This window comes from Cyprinodon variegatus, unplaced genomic scaffold (assembly GCF_000732505.1).
Source record: "Cyprinodon variegatus isolate N-32 unplaced genomic scaffold, C_variegatus-1.0 Scaffold182, whole genome shotgun sequence".
Classification (NCBI taxonomy): Eukaryota; Metazoa; Chordata; class Actinopteri; order Cyprinodontiformes; family Cyprinodontidae; genus Cyprinodon; species Cyprinodon variegatus.
The window spans coordinates 1-12,332 of NW_015150635.1; the positions used below are offsets into that span (position 1 = coordinate 1).

At 37.6% G+C, this 12,332-nt stretch overlaps 1 protein-coding gene across 1 annotated transcript in view; it reads left to right on the forward strand.

Annotated features, from left to right (window-relative positions):
• The first annotated feature begins 3,534 nt into the window (after positions 1-3,534).
• LOC107087374 (proprotein convertase subtilisin/kexin type 5-like) overlaps positions 3,535-12,332 on the forward strand; it is an 11,401-nt gene continuing 2,603 nt past the window's right edge. The window contains exons 1-8 of the mRNA XM_015378917.1: positions 3,535-3,649; positions 3,742-3,940; positions 4,037-4,260; positions 4,343-4,585; positions 6,589-6,834; positions 8,719-8,914; positions 9,783-9,988; positions 10,147-10,247. Of these exons, the coding sequence (XP_015234403.1) occupies positions 4,363-4,585; positions 6,589-6,834; positions 8,719-8,914; positions 9,783-9,988; positions 10,147-10,247 (972 nt within the window). The 5' untranslated portion in view covers positions 3,535-3,649; positions 3,742-3,940; positions 4,037-4,260; positions 4,343-4,362. The remainder of the gene's footprint in view (positions 3,650-3,741; positions 3,941-4,036; positions 4,261-4,342; positions 4,586-6,588; positions 6,835-8,718; positions 8,915-9,782; positions 9,989-10,146; positions 10,248-12,332) is intronic.

Here is a 12,332-nt window from a genome sequence, read left to right on the forward strand (position 1 = left end):
TTTCAAGTGGTCCTAACAAGTTCTCTTCCTGGATACCCACAATCTAGGTCAATTAAATGTAGCCACCAACTCTTCATATTTTCTTTGTTTCTGCTAAAGAAAAGTATTTCTATAACATGATGCTGTGATCACTATCTTCCACTGTGGAGAATCATTATCTCTAAAGTTAGTCTGTCCACATAGTTTATTGTGTAAAAGAAAAAAGAAAAAAAGCAGAATTTTCATCTTATTTATCTCATTTTTTGCAAAAAGAGTATTTAAAAAAAAAAATCTTTCAAAAAAAGGCACATTTTTTGCCACACTTTCATCAAGTCTACATTTGTAACATTTCAAACAAAAGATTGTCCTGTGCACTGAATCTCAGCAGCTCCTTCAGAGGTACTATCAGCCTCATAGCTTGTTATTAAACGAAATTAACAGCCATGTCAATTTAGACTCTAGCTGTGCTGCTCCCTTTTTTGTCAGATGGTCGATAGAACAGTGCTCTGTAAGATTTTCAAAGTTTGGAATGTTGTTTTGTAGACATTTCTTTCCCTATTTAAATGTTTGCATAGCTATTCTTAGTTATCTATTTGTTCTCTAATGTATAACTAAGGTATGGGGCCTTATCTACTAAAGGTATGTAAATACACAAAAGTACAATAAGAAATCCTCATTTAAATAAGTGATCCGCACCACTTTTTTTTACCCATTATCATCTGCTTATGCAATCTAAACAGATCACTCAGAACATGCCCCTTAATTGCACATAGAATACGTATTTTGAACTTTAGTTTCATTCAATTTATTTTTTCATTTATTCAATTTAGTGCCTATTTTATTCAATTTCGTGCCTCTCATTTGGGATTTTAGTAGATCAGGGCTTATGAGCATAATTTCATTATTTTCTTGTGCAGTTTAAGAGAAATAAACAAAAATAAATATAACACAACATCACAGAGCTCAGTGGTGACACAAATAAATGTAACTGTAAAAGTTCCACCACAATAAAACATCTCACTGGCTGCCATGAGTTATTCTTCACACCATGCATTTGCACGTTGTGTAGTTAATTGAGTATGTGACAAACTGCTACTAACTCCAGGTTGTAGAATGCAGTGAAAATGACATTCAAATCAGGCCCAAAAGTAACTGAAACAACCAAACCTATTCACTTATACTCTGTTCAGTATTCATTTAATCAGCAGTATCCAAAGTTGTGTCCAAACACCATTTTTAGTCAGAAACCGTACTTATGGAATATGTTAGACAGCTGTTCCATCCTCTAAGTTAAAGCATTAATAATATTTTATACATTACCTTCTCTGCTCTTTGGGTCAACATTTCTTAACCTGATGCTTTGCACTTGCCTGGAGATCAAAACAATAACCCACAATAGCAGCATCAACAATAAGAATCATGAGTCACATCCATTAAAATAGATATGTATGAGTTATAGTCAGAACATTGCATCAGTTTAAAACTGTTTTGCAAGATGTTTTAATTATTTGTTCGGTTTCCCTTCTTCCAGTCATTTGTCATCTGTATCTGTTATTTGCTGGATCGGAACCCAACACTATAAATTACAGTTTAATTAAAAGAGGAAGTGCAGTCTTTATTTATTTTGACTATTGCCAAGTGTTTGTCATTTTAGAGATGGATGATTTTAAGTGCTGGTGATTTATATGTGATTCCTTATAATAAAGTTAGGCAGAGAAAGCAAAGTGAAAAAAACTGTTGGCACACTGGCATCATACCTAAGACTGCGCACAAAAATAATTATGCAGAGACGGCATTGATCTGAGGATAGAAATGATTTCCTTTCCACCTTCAGAGGCATGTTAGAGTTTAGTTTCCTGTCCCAGGAGCAAAGGGGGGATCATGTGTCCTGTTCAAGGGTAGCTACCTTAGTAAGGTGGCTTCTCCCTGTAGGGGCAGTGAGACCAAACACACAAACATTGGCTGTGTCTGGCTCTTTGAATACTTTCCCTCTGTGTCTGGGTCAACAGCACAGGGAAACAGTGCTCTGTTGTTTTGGTCATGCAGAGTTATCCACATGAGCTTTGCTTTGGTTGTGCATATTTATAATCTGACCTTTGCACTACTTCCAGGTTGTACAGCCTAGTGTGTTTCTAAACAGCAGAAAATAAACTTATAAATACATAATTTTTACCCAAATAAAAGCTATTTTAATCATACTAGAAGAAGGATGAATCACTAACTACGTTTAAATGGAGAATTTTTAATGCTGGGCAGAATATTAACAAGACTAAAACCCTTTCAAATTATATTATATTATACTTCTCTGATAATGATGTTCTTTGGTTCTTGCTTCTTTTATTTCTAGCTGAAACATTAAAATTTGAGATGTTGTAAAAATCAATCATTCTGCTTTAGTGTTCATTTTCACAAATCTCAGAGGCCTTCAAATGTGCATTTAAACCCAAATGAAACTACACACAGTTGGACTCTTTGTACTAATTAGACTCTTTCAGGGCTATTTATCCTCCAAATGCAGCAGAGTTTTGTTTATTACCTTTTCTATCAACTCTACAGTTATGTGCTACTCTATGTTTATTTGTCCTATAAAAAACCTTAAAACATTTTGATGCTTGTGGTTATCTTGTGACAAAAAACAAGAGGAGCTGCTGCTGTTTACATGTTGTTAGATTCATCTGTTGGCATAGCTACTTTGGACTTTTTTCAATCAGTTCTGATGACTTTGTCTCTTATGGTTTCTGAGCCCTTTTACTGCCAGCAGGACATCATGTGCCTTTTCATGAGGACTGGCTTCTTCCAGCATCATAAAAGCCTGATTAGTCCAAAGCTACGGTGATAATTGCTCTTCTGCAAAGGTTCTTGTGAGACTCTGCTGGTTACTTGTCTGGCCGAGGCCCTTCATCACCAATTAGACACCTCCAGGAAGTCTGCTCCAGACCTTTCCACTGTTTTTCATTATCCCGAATACTATGGGGAACGTCCTTGTCTTTCCCAAAATCTTCGCTTCAACACAAATGGAAGACCTTTCAAAAGGTCTCAGATGGGTCTATGCCATCACAATTATTTCCAGTGAATCCAGGCTGGTCTCCAATTATTTTGTAAAAAACATTTTTTTATTTAGGCTGTATTTTTGCAGGCAAAATACAGGATTTAACTTAACATTTAATTCAGCCTAATTCCTGCTCATCTATCCTTACACTTTTTTTTAAATACCTGTAGGAATAGTAGAGGCAAGCTTACAATTTTACATGTACTGTATGTTTCTGAATGTATGACATTTGACAAAATGCAAATATACTCAGATAAGAGGAAAATTACATGAGGGTCAAGGATACCACTACTTGGTGTCAGTTTTTTCAGGGCAAAGGTTTCTTTGCAAATATGCTTTTATTTGGTACATTTCTTAGTCTTAAGCATTTAGGGCCTTTTCTATAAGGCTATTTTTTGCAAGTTCTATACACTTTGTGCTCTCATTAACTGTGGTCTGAAAACACCTACAGTTTTAAGATATTATGCTACCCTCTACTGGTGGAAAAGGGTAAAATAAGTCTTGCTATTTATTTAACTTGTGTTTAATTTCCAGGGACATTTGGTGGATGCCACTCATGTGATGCATCCTGTAAGACCTGCTTTGGCCCACAGGCACTGGATTGTTCCTCCTGTTTCCAAGGTACAAATGTCGACTGTTCTGTTGTACAGCACGTTGGGACATGATTCCAATTTTTACACACGTATATGTTTGAATGTTTGTGTGTTTCCCAGGATATTTCTTAGATCTGGAGGGTTCTTGTGTAGTGCAGTGTCCATCAGGCTCTTACGCAAACCCTGCAACCCGGCTATGTGAAGAGTGCTCACCAAACTGTGAGGATTGTGTGGACAGCAGTGATAATTGCATCAGCTGCCCCAAAGGCAATAACAAACTTTTTCTGCACCAAGGCCGATGCTGGTCAAATTGCCCAGAGTGAGCAATAGGAGAGAATCTTAAAATGAATCAAATAAGTAATTTTGCCGTTTCCACTTACTTTCATGTCAAATGTCTTCCTTGTTTCATTTCCAGGGGCTCCTTTGAGACTCCAGACGGATTATGTGAGGCCTGTGATAGCTCCTGTTTGACCTGTGATGAAAACAAATTTCAGTGTCTGTCCTGTCCTGATGGCCATTACCTGGAGAGTGGAACATGCAGACTAAACTGTTCACTGCGGACATACCCAGCAGACGATGGGACCTGCAGACGTTGCCCCCCTCACTGTGACGTTTGCTCTGATGACAGAACCTGTTTCAGTGAGTTATCAGATCTGTTCTGAATTATTGCCAAAACTTGATCTCACAAAGGTCTGATTTCCACCTTATCTTAATGCTACAGAATGTACGTTCCTCTACTTGATGCTGAACGGTGTGTGCAAGGCCAGCTGTCCTGTGGGTTATTATGAGGACATGGAAGAGGGCCTCTGTGCTCAGTGCCACCCTACTTGTGGCAGCTGCTCTGGGCCGCTGGCAGATGACTGTGAGACCTGCTCGACCTTCAGTCCCAGACTCTATAAAGGTTCATGTCTCAAAGAATGTCCCATGGGTACATACTATGAGGTGGCAGCTATGGAGTGTCAAGGTGAGAATACAAATTCTATTTCTTGCACTTTTTTAAATTTTTTTTTTATAGTATTCTCACAAATGTTATTAAAATTTTACTTTTTAGTACTCTTAACAGTAAAATCCTTTTCACAATTAAAATTTTGAATATTAATATGCATTCTATAATTAGCCCCTTTCTTTACCTCTAATTAAAAAGAAATGCAATAGATTTCCCTTAGCAGTGTTAAACATATTGTAGCTGTTCTGCAAAGAACTCAGCTGCTAGTTAGAAAATGATAAAGAAAAAACAGCATAATTAAAATTAAGGGACACGACAAAAAAAAGGACAACGGATTATTTTTCTTTAGTAACTCGTTTACATAGTTAAAGAAAAATTGTCCTTATAAAGCAGTTGGCACTGCTTACCATTTTTGCACCAATGATCAAAAACAGCTCATGGCAACTTTATGGGACTTAAAGAGACTTTTTGTAAGTTTTTACTGAAAAATATATATAAAAAAAACATTTATTTAAACCTTCATGACTAAAACATTGTTCGATGATCAGACTGAAACCTTAGTAGTTCACCACCGATGCATCTATAAGCCTGTGGCATATTTTCGTGAATGTACTTTGCATTGGAAGTTCCTGCGCTATTAGCGGCTGTGACGTCCAGTGCCTCCATGTTAAATGAGTCCATCCTAGCAAACATTAAAAGTGTTTGTTTCAGGATGGATTTGGTGGATACTCAGAAGCGAGCATCATCCAGCTTATTCCAAAATAGGAATAATGAGTTTTAGACACCCAATACAACAGCGAAAAATAGAATAAACAAATGCATTTGTACTAAGTACATATAATATATATTGTATTGTATTATATTATATTATATTGACAAATTACCACAGTTTCAACAACTAAGTATTAGAACTATGATGTAATGATGTTAGGAACCACAGAATCAAGCAACTCCATTAGATTTTAGGAGCTATGAATATTAATTTGTTGAACTTTGATAATAATAACTTTTCCTATAAATATATAAGGTTTGCTTTTCATTCAGCACACACAAAGAGCTTATGCATCTTGGTGTAGAACCAAGTAAGAATGTAATATTGAACATTTGAGATGCAGTTAACTGCTCACTTTATCCAATTTTTAAAGGTGACAGAATTCAGGGTATATTAAGTGGATACTTCAGCTCTGTGAAAAAAGAATGAAATCGTTAGTGTCTTAAAATTCATACTGCTTCCCCCCAAAAAAGAGGATGCACCTTTCCTAAGTTTTAAAGGTTTTTGTTTTGTATTTTTTGTCATGCTACTTTCTCTTTAGCATATATTATAGATAGATAAAACACGTCTGTTTCTGATGTTTTTAGATTCAAGATAAAAATAAAAAAAATTAAAAGGCTTTAGGTTTTTATCATATTTTTTTAAAATATCTGCATAATTGAATTACCTTTATTAAAAAGCTTACAATACAGAGGTGACTATCGTGTGATTAAAAATAAAGATAGACTTGTGAAAGGTTTTCTAGAGAGGTAACAACTCTGGATACTTATCATTAAGTGCTTGTAGCTGGTTACATGATGGTAACCTCAAACAACAGCAGGTTACTGAACATTGCAGCATTTAATATTCCCCAAATGGCATCTGTCAGACCTGTCTTAACAGGCACAAACAAAGATACACAGCATGTGGACAAAAGCTGTTTAGCATGTTAGTGACAGTGGACAACACAAAGATGAGGGAGGTCCTCAAAACCCGGTAGCATTTCTTTAAAGATGAAGCCGCTTCCTAACCCAAAGCAAATAAACCGATTCATACAGAATATATTTCTCTATTTGCATGTTGCACAACAAGAACTTTAACCTTTACTAAAGGAGATTTAGAATCCCAAGGTTTGTACCACTGGACTAACTATTCCTGTGTGTAAGATAGGAGTTTCTTTCCTAATACCTGTGCAGTTATGGAGAAGGAAAAAGCAACAAAAAAACAAAAGCAAAGGAAAAACTGTTGTCTGACCTCTTTGACTCTGCAGAATGCCACCAGACGTGCATGAGCTGCAGTGGCCCAGACCCAAACCAGTGCACCCAGTGCGAGAGGGGACTAGTACTGGATCCCAACACTTTACTGTGTGGCGTCACAGGCGACGGGACCTGCCCAACGAGAACTTACCTGCACGATGATCAGTTCACCTGCATAGGTTGCCACCAGCACTGTTATTCCTGTCAGGGCCCTGGCAACGATGAGTGTCTGACCTGTGCCGCCCCCAGATACCTTCACAGTGAGTGTTTTCTACCCATTTTAAGATTCTAAAAGAATTACACAACATAGATAATAAACACACTACTAATTACTTCAGATGATCAATTTTATGATGGATACATTAGAGGTGGCTCCTTACTTGGTTTCTGCTGCTTCCATCTTTAAAATATGAACACAAGGGGTAAAATAAAAAACAATAGTCAAGCTTCCAGAAGAAAAGTTAATCTTTTTTTAGGATATATTGGCAAATAATCATAGATGTAATCCTTCACAGTCTTCAAAGAAAATGAAACTGATTTAAACTCTTTCAACTGAAACCGAATATTTCCATCCTATACGGTGCAGAAAGGATACAAATAAACATTTTCTCTCACTGTGTGACATTGAATCAAACTGCACTCTGTTACTCATACATACGTTGAGATTAGAGTTCCTCTAAATGTTGCAAAAGACCAGATACTGATGAGTTGGGTTTGTTTTTGCCTCTGATAAGGTAACTCACAGCTCAAATGAAGACACAAATGTGGATGAATTTCAAAGCAACAAAGAGAATTGTGGACCTCCACAATTCTCTTGCTTTCCACAAAGAAGGCTTAATTATCAATTCCTTTTGCATTGAATTTCCATGTTCTATATACATGTATGGTTTCTCTTTTACAAGGTTTTTAAAAAGCCTAAAAAGCCCTTGGGCTCCTAGATCAAGTAACTTTATTCTGTGCCAACCATTCTGTTAAAGACTCCTTGTTCCTGTTGGGTTTATCTTTCTCACACTTTATGTTGTTGATATAATAAACAATGAGCCAATGTTTTCTTAAAGCAGATGGTGAGCTTTATCTCTAACACTTCTGCCTTCCAACCAGGATGTCCTGTATTTAAGTTTCACTGGAAGTCTAACTTGATCAGGTGCATCTTTTGTAATCTTTACTACAATCTTTGTAGAAAATTAGGACTTAGGATACATCTTTTTAATGAGAGATTAATGAACTAAGTCTACATCTAGTCTAGCATTATTTAGTCTTTATCCAAGCCCTTTACTGTAACTAGGAATGAAAGAAATATTAGATTTTTTGTTGCGTTACAAATGAGCCAGACAATCCAGACTTCGGTTTACCTCAAACCAACCAAACCCTATTTATACAGCTTTTTGCTGTATAGATAAGGTTCAAGTTTCTTACCAATTAAAAACATTGAAGTGCATGCTTGATAACCATGTTATTTTAAAGGATGTGCTTATTTACCTTTTCAAGTTCTATAGAAGCTGCAAGGCTCTGTTTGGTTTCACATACCTCCCACTTTTCTTATTGGCTTAATAATGATATTTTGTTTTCCAGCATTTTATTGTCATTACACTGTCACAGGTAGAGAGCGCTTCTGCATTTAACCCATCCCATTGGGGAGCAATGGGCTGACATTGTGCGGCGCCCGGGGAGAAGTGTGGGGTTAAGGGTCTTTGCTCAGAGACCCAGAGTGGAAGTCTGTGTTAGTGGGCCTTGAAAACAGATCCTCAGGATTCCAAGCGCAACGCCCTAACCACTAGGCCTCCACTCCTGAAAGCAGACATTAGCGTAAAGCATCTTTCCTAAGGCAGGACAGGGGACTTACCACTTGAGCTAGCCAGCCGCTGTTATATATAGCTCTATGTTTGCAGCTCATTGAAAGTTCCGTTCCAATGTAGTCGTAGTATTAGCATCTACTGTGCAGTTTTAATCATTTTTTTATGGTTTTCCGTTTTTTGTTTTATACAAAAAAAGATTTTCTACCACACCTTAGAGGGCTGTTAAGATAGACAACTCATACAGAATTGTTTTGGGTTTTTTTGATACACAATAAGAAGAAGAGATGCAGAAGAATCCTGAGAACCATAATGAAATATATATATATATATTTTTATTTTATTTTCTAGACAGTAGCTGTGTGGATGAATGTCCTGCTGGTACATACTCCACAAGGCAGGAAGCTGATGGACAGGAGCTGGGACTCTGTTTGCCCTGTGACCATGTCTGCTCCACTTGCACTGGGGCTTCACCTCGAGACTGCCTGACATGCTCTGTTGGATACCTGAGGCTCTTACAGCTCTGCGTCCTCCACTGTCCCCCGGGGTAAGAAAATGAAGCTTGATCTGATTAAATTTAGTTCGCACTGAAGGGTTATGATCATTGATGTCATTTTTAAAAGGGACAGGGGGGAACATGTCCCCTGCACTTTTTCAAAAGTCTGTTTTGGTCTCCTGCACGTTTTACTGTCCAAAAACAATGTTACAGTACAAAGACATTCATCGAGCACTAGGACCAAGTTGAAAACTGCAGCTCAAGCTGAAACCCGCTTCCCTGAGTTTAGACCGCCTACAAGCTCATGAATGGCCCTCCATCTTTTCTTGTGTGATTGTCTGTCACCGTTGTCACTCCTCAGAACCTCACTTTACATAAATTTTTTGAATCGGGTCTGTAATTGGATGGTCAAACACGCTGAAGTTAGTTATATTAAAAAATACTTGTGTCCCCTCACTTCTGAAATCAAAATTTCATCCAAAGTTGTGATTAGGTTGAAAGGCAGCACATGTCATCAGCTTTTTTTCAAATCAGACACATGCTGGGGTCAGTTCAGGGTCTTTCTGCATGGAGTTTGCATGTTCTCCCTGTGCATGTGTGGTTTCTCGCCGGGTCTTCCTTCCACAGTCTAAAAACATTATTGTTGGGTTGATTGGCAGCTCTCAATTGCCATTAGGTGTGAATGTGTGCGTGAATGATTGTATGGCTTTGTTCATCTCTGTATTGCCCTGCAACAGACTGGTGACCAATCTAGAGTATACCCCGCTTCTCGCTCATAGACTGCCGGAGAAAGGCACCAACCGCACCATGACCCTGATTGAATAGGCAGGAGAAGATGGATGGATGGATGGATGGATGGATATATAAATATGTATGTATATGTTTTTTGTACTAAATTGTCATCTATGTATTTCTTTAGGTATTACAAACAGGGCTCTCACTGCCAAAAATGTGACCCGTCCTGCGAGCTGTGTTCAGGACCAGGCCCTGAATCCTGCAGGGCTTGTCTCCCTCCTCTGTTGGAGCTACAAGGCACCAAGCTGTGTGTCGAACGCTGCCCCCACCGCTTCTATCAGGTTGATGACATCTGCAAACAGTGCCATACCAGTTGTCAGACTTGCACAGGTACAGGCTTGATGTGTTATATATATTATTCCTGATTAAGTCAATGATAAGCTGTATTTTCCATCTACAGGATCAACCACCTGTCTTTCTGATGTGTCAATGTTTGAGGATACATTTTCCCATTTGTGTAAGAATAGTGTGATTACATGTGATTTCAGATGCTTCGCCTCAAGGCTGCCTGACATGCGACTCGGGGAGCACTCTGAGGGACAAAGTCTGCTACCCACGCTGTGAGGAGGGCCGATACTTCTCAGAAATGGTAAAATATAATTTATCTGTAGTGGTTCAAAGTGATCAGGGAGACTAAATACATTAAGACACAAAACATGAAACACTTTTCATTTTTTTCTTTTTAGTTCATTTAAATGAGAGAGATAAAAGCACCAACATTAATCTGTCAGATATATATATATATATATATATATATATACATATATATAAAAAAATATTCAGAAACCTCCTTTTCATTGGCTTGTAACCATAATCTTTATATTTTATTGTGATTTTAATAGACCAGCACCAAATAGTGAATAACTTGGCTGTGAAAGGAAGGGATACGCCATTTTATTTTTTTCCAAAATCCACTTTATTTTATTGTTATGGACTAACAATCCAAAATTTTTCACATCCAATCTGATTCCATTACTTGAATTAGTATATGCATGCACACCCAAGAGTCAAGAAAAGGTTAGAAATGTTTATTGAGATCAGGAAGGAGGTCCAGGACTGAGGAAACAGGAACGAGTATCCGGCTGTATAATAGAGGGAGACAGGGAGGATAAAAATGAAATGGATTGAAAGAATCTTGAAAAAGAGGTTTTGCTTACTGGTGATTAGAGATGGAATCACCAAGAAGGAATGGGTTGAGTCTAATGGGGGTGGAATGTGATTGGAGGTTGGAACCGGTCTTCAAGGGTGAACTGCTTGGAAGTAATGCGTCTGAACCAGGTGACATCTAGGGTTGAACCAAGGTCAGCAGGAGGTTGACTAAAGAGATAACTGTTGGAGGGTGAGCACGGTTTCGATTAGCGGTGGGGCCCAGAGGAGGTGATGATCAGGAGGCTGCCAGCTGGTACGACTGCATGGTGGTTGATTTAAAACTTGAATATGGTCTTCAGAAACCGAGGAGCTTCTGGAGACAGAATCCAGGAACAAAGAGGCAACATGAGAAGGAGCTCACAAAAACACTGTAAGAAAATTCTTTGGAAGGAAGAACTCTGGCGGATTAAGACCAGTTAGAAGCATACCTCACTGGTAAACACTCTGGCACTGAAGTGCTGTAAGCAGAGCTCTTTTAAGCTACAGCCACAGCTGTGAACCATTAGCCAAAACAGACAACAATTTAAAAACTACAGTAAAGGTACAAATAAATTTTTTAAGTGCAAACATGGAATATTTAGATTTTTAGATTTTTACTGCTCCTACTCTTTGCAATTCTGATTTATTTACAGCATTTGCAAAGCAAAAGATATACAACCTTTTTACAACATAAATGACCCTTTTTTTGGGTAGAGCTGTGCACAATGACTAACAGTATTGCAGTCCATTTTGGAAAGGACATAAAACATGCATAGAACTGTAAATCATTCATGCACATCCAGATATTCCTCTGTCTAGTCACATAGATCCATCTACACCACACTGGTCATATACCTTCAACTTCCAGGAGGTGAAAAACTCCTTTACTGGAATAAGGAATAGTGATTAGGAAGGAAGATATTCCACCAGCGTCCTATTCCGGGCTGCAAACTGCTGTCTGAAGGCATTTCAGTGGTGAAAACTCACAATATTCAAACCAACATTTTTGTATCCAATGAATAAGGCAATTAAAGAAGAACTGTTAGTTTTATATGAAATAACTATTCAGCATTCAGAAGGATAGTTAATTTTGATTGACACGACATAAGCTAATGATAATGTTATAATATGAATAAGCTGTATGAACCAAGAATTTGCGATTTTTTTAAAAGGAATGAGAAACCATGATGTGTACCACTGACTAAATGTTATGAAGGCTGAACTAACTGAACTAAAATGATGTGAGAAATGCACCAAAGGGCTTTTTTTTTTTTTTAAAAAAGGCTGTGATGTTTAAGAAACTTTTTAGGTCATTAAAAATTTTCCACCTGAACTGAATAAACTGCTCTCTCCAAGCAAGCATAGTATAAACATCTGTATATCCCAAAGGCAATTTTAGATTTGTTTAAGAACAGAAAAGATAGTCATACACATTGTTGAATTGTCTTAAAAGGACAAACTCCATCCTGAAGATGCAACTGTGAAGTTACATTTATTTAAAAACAGATGCTTAAATTGAGTAAATGTTTTTAACCTACAGGTAAAA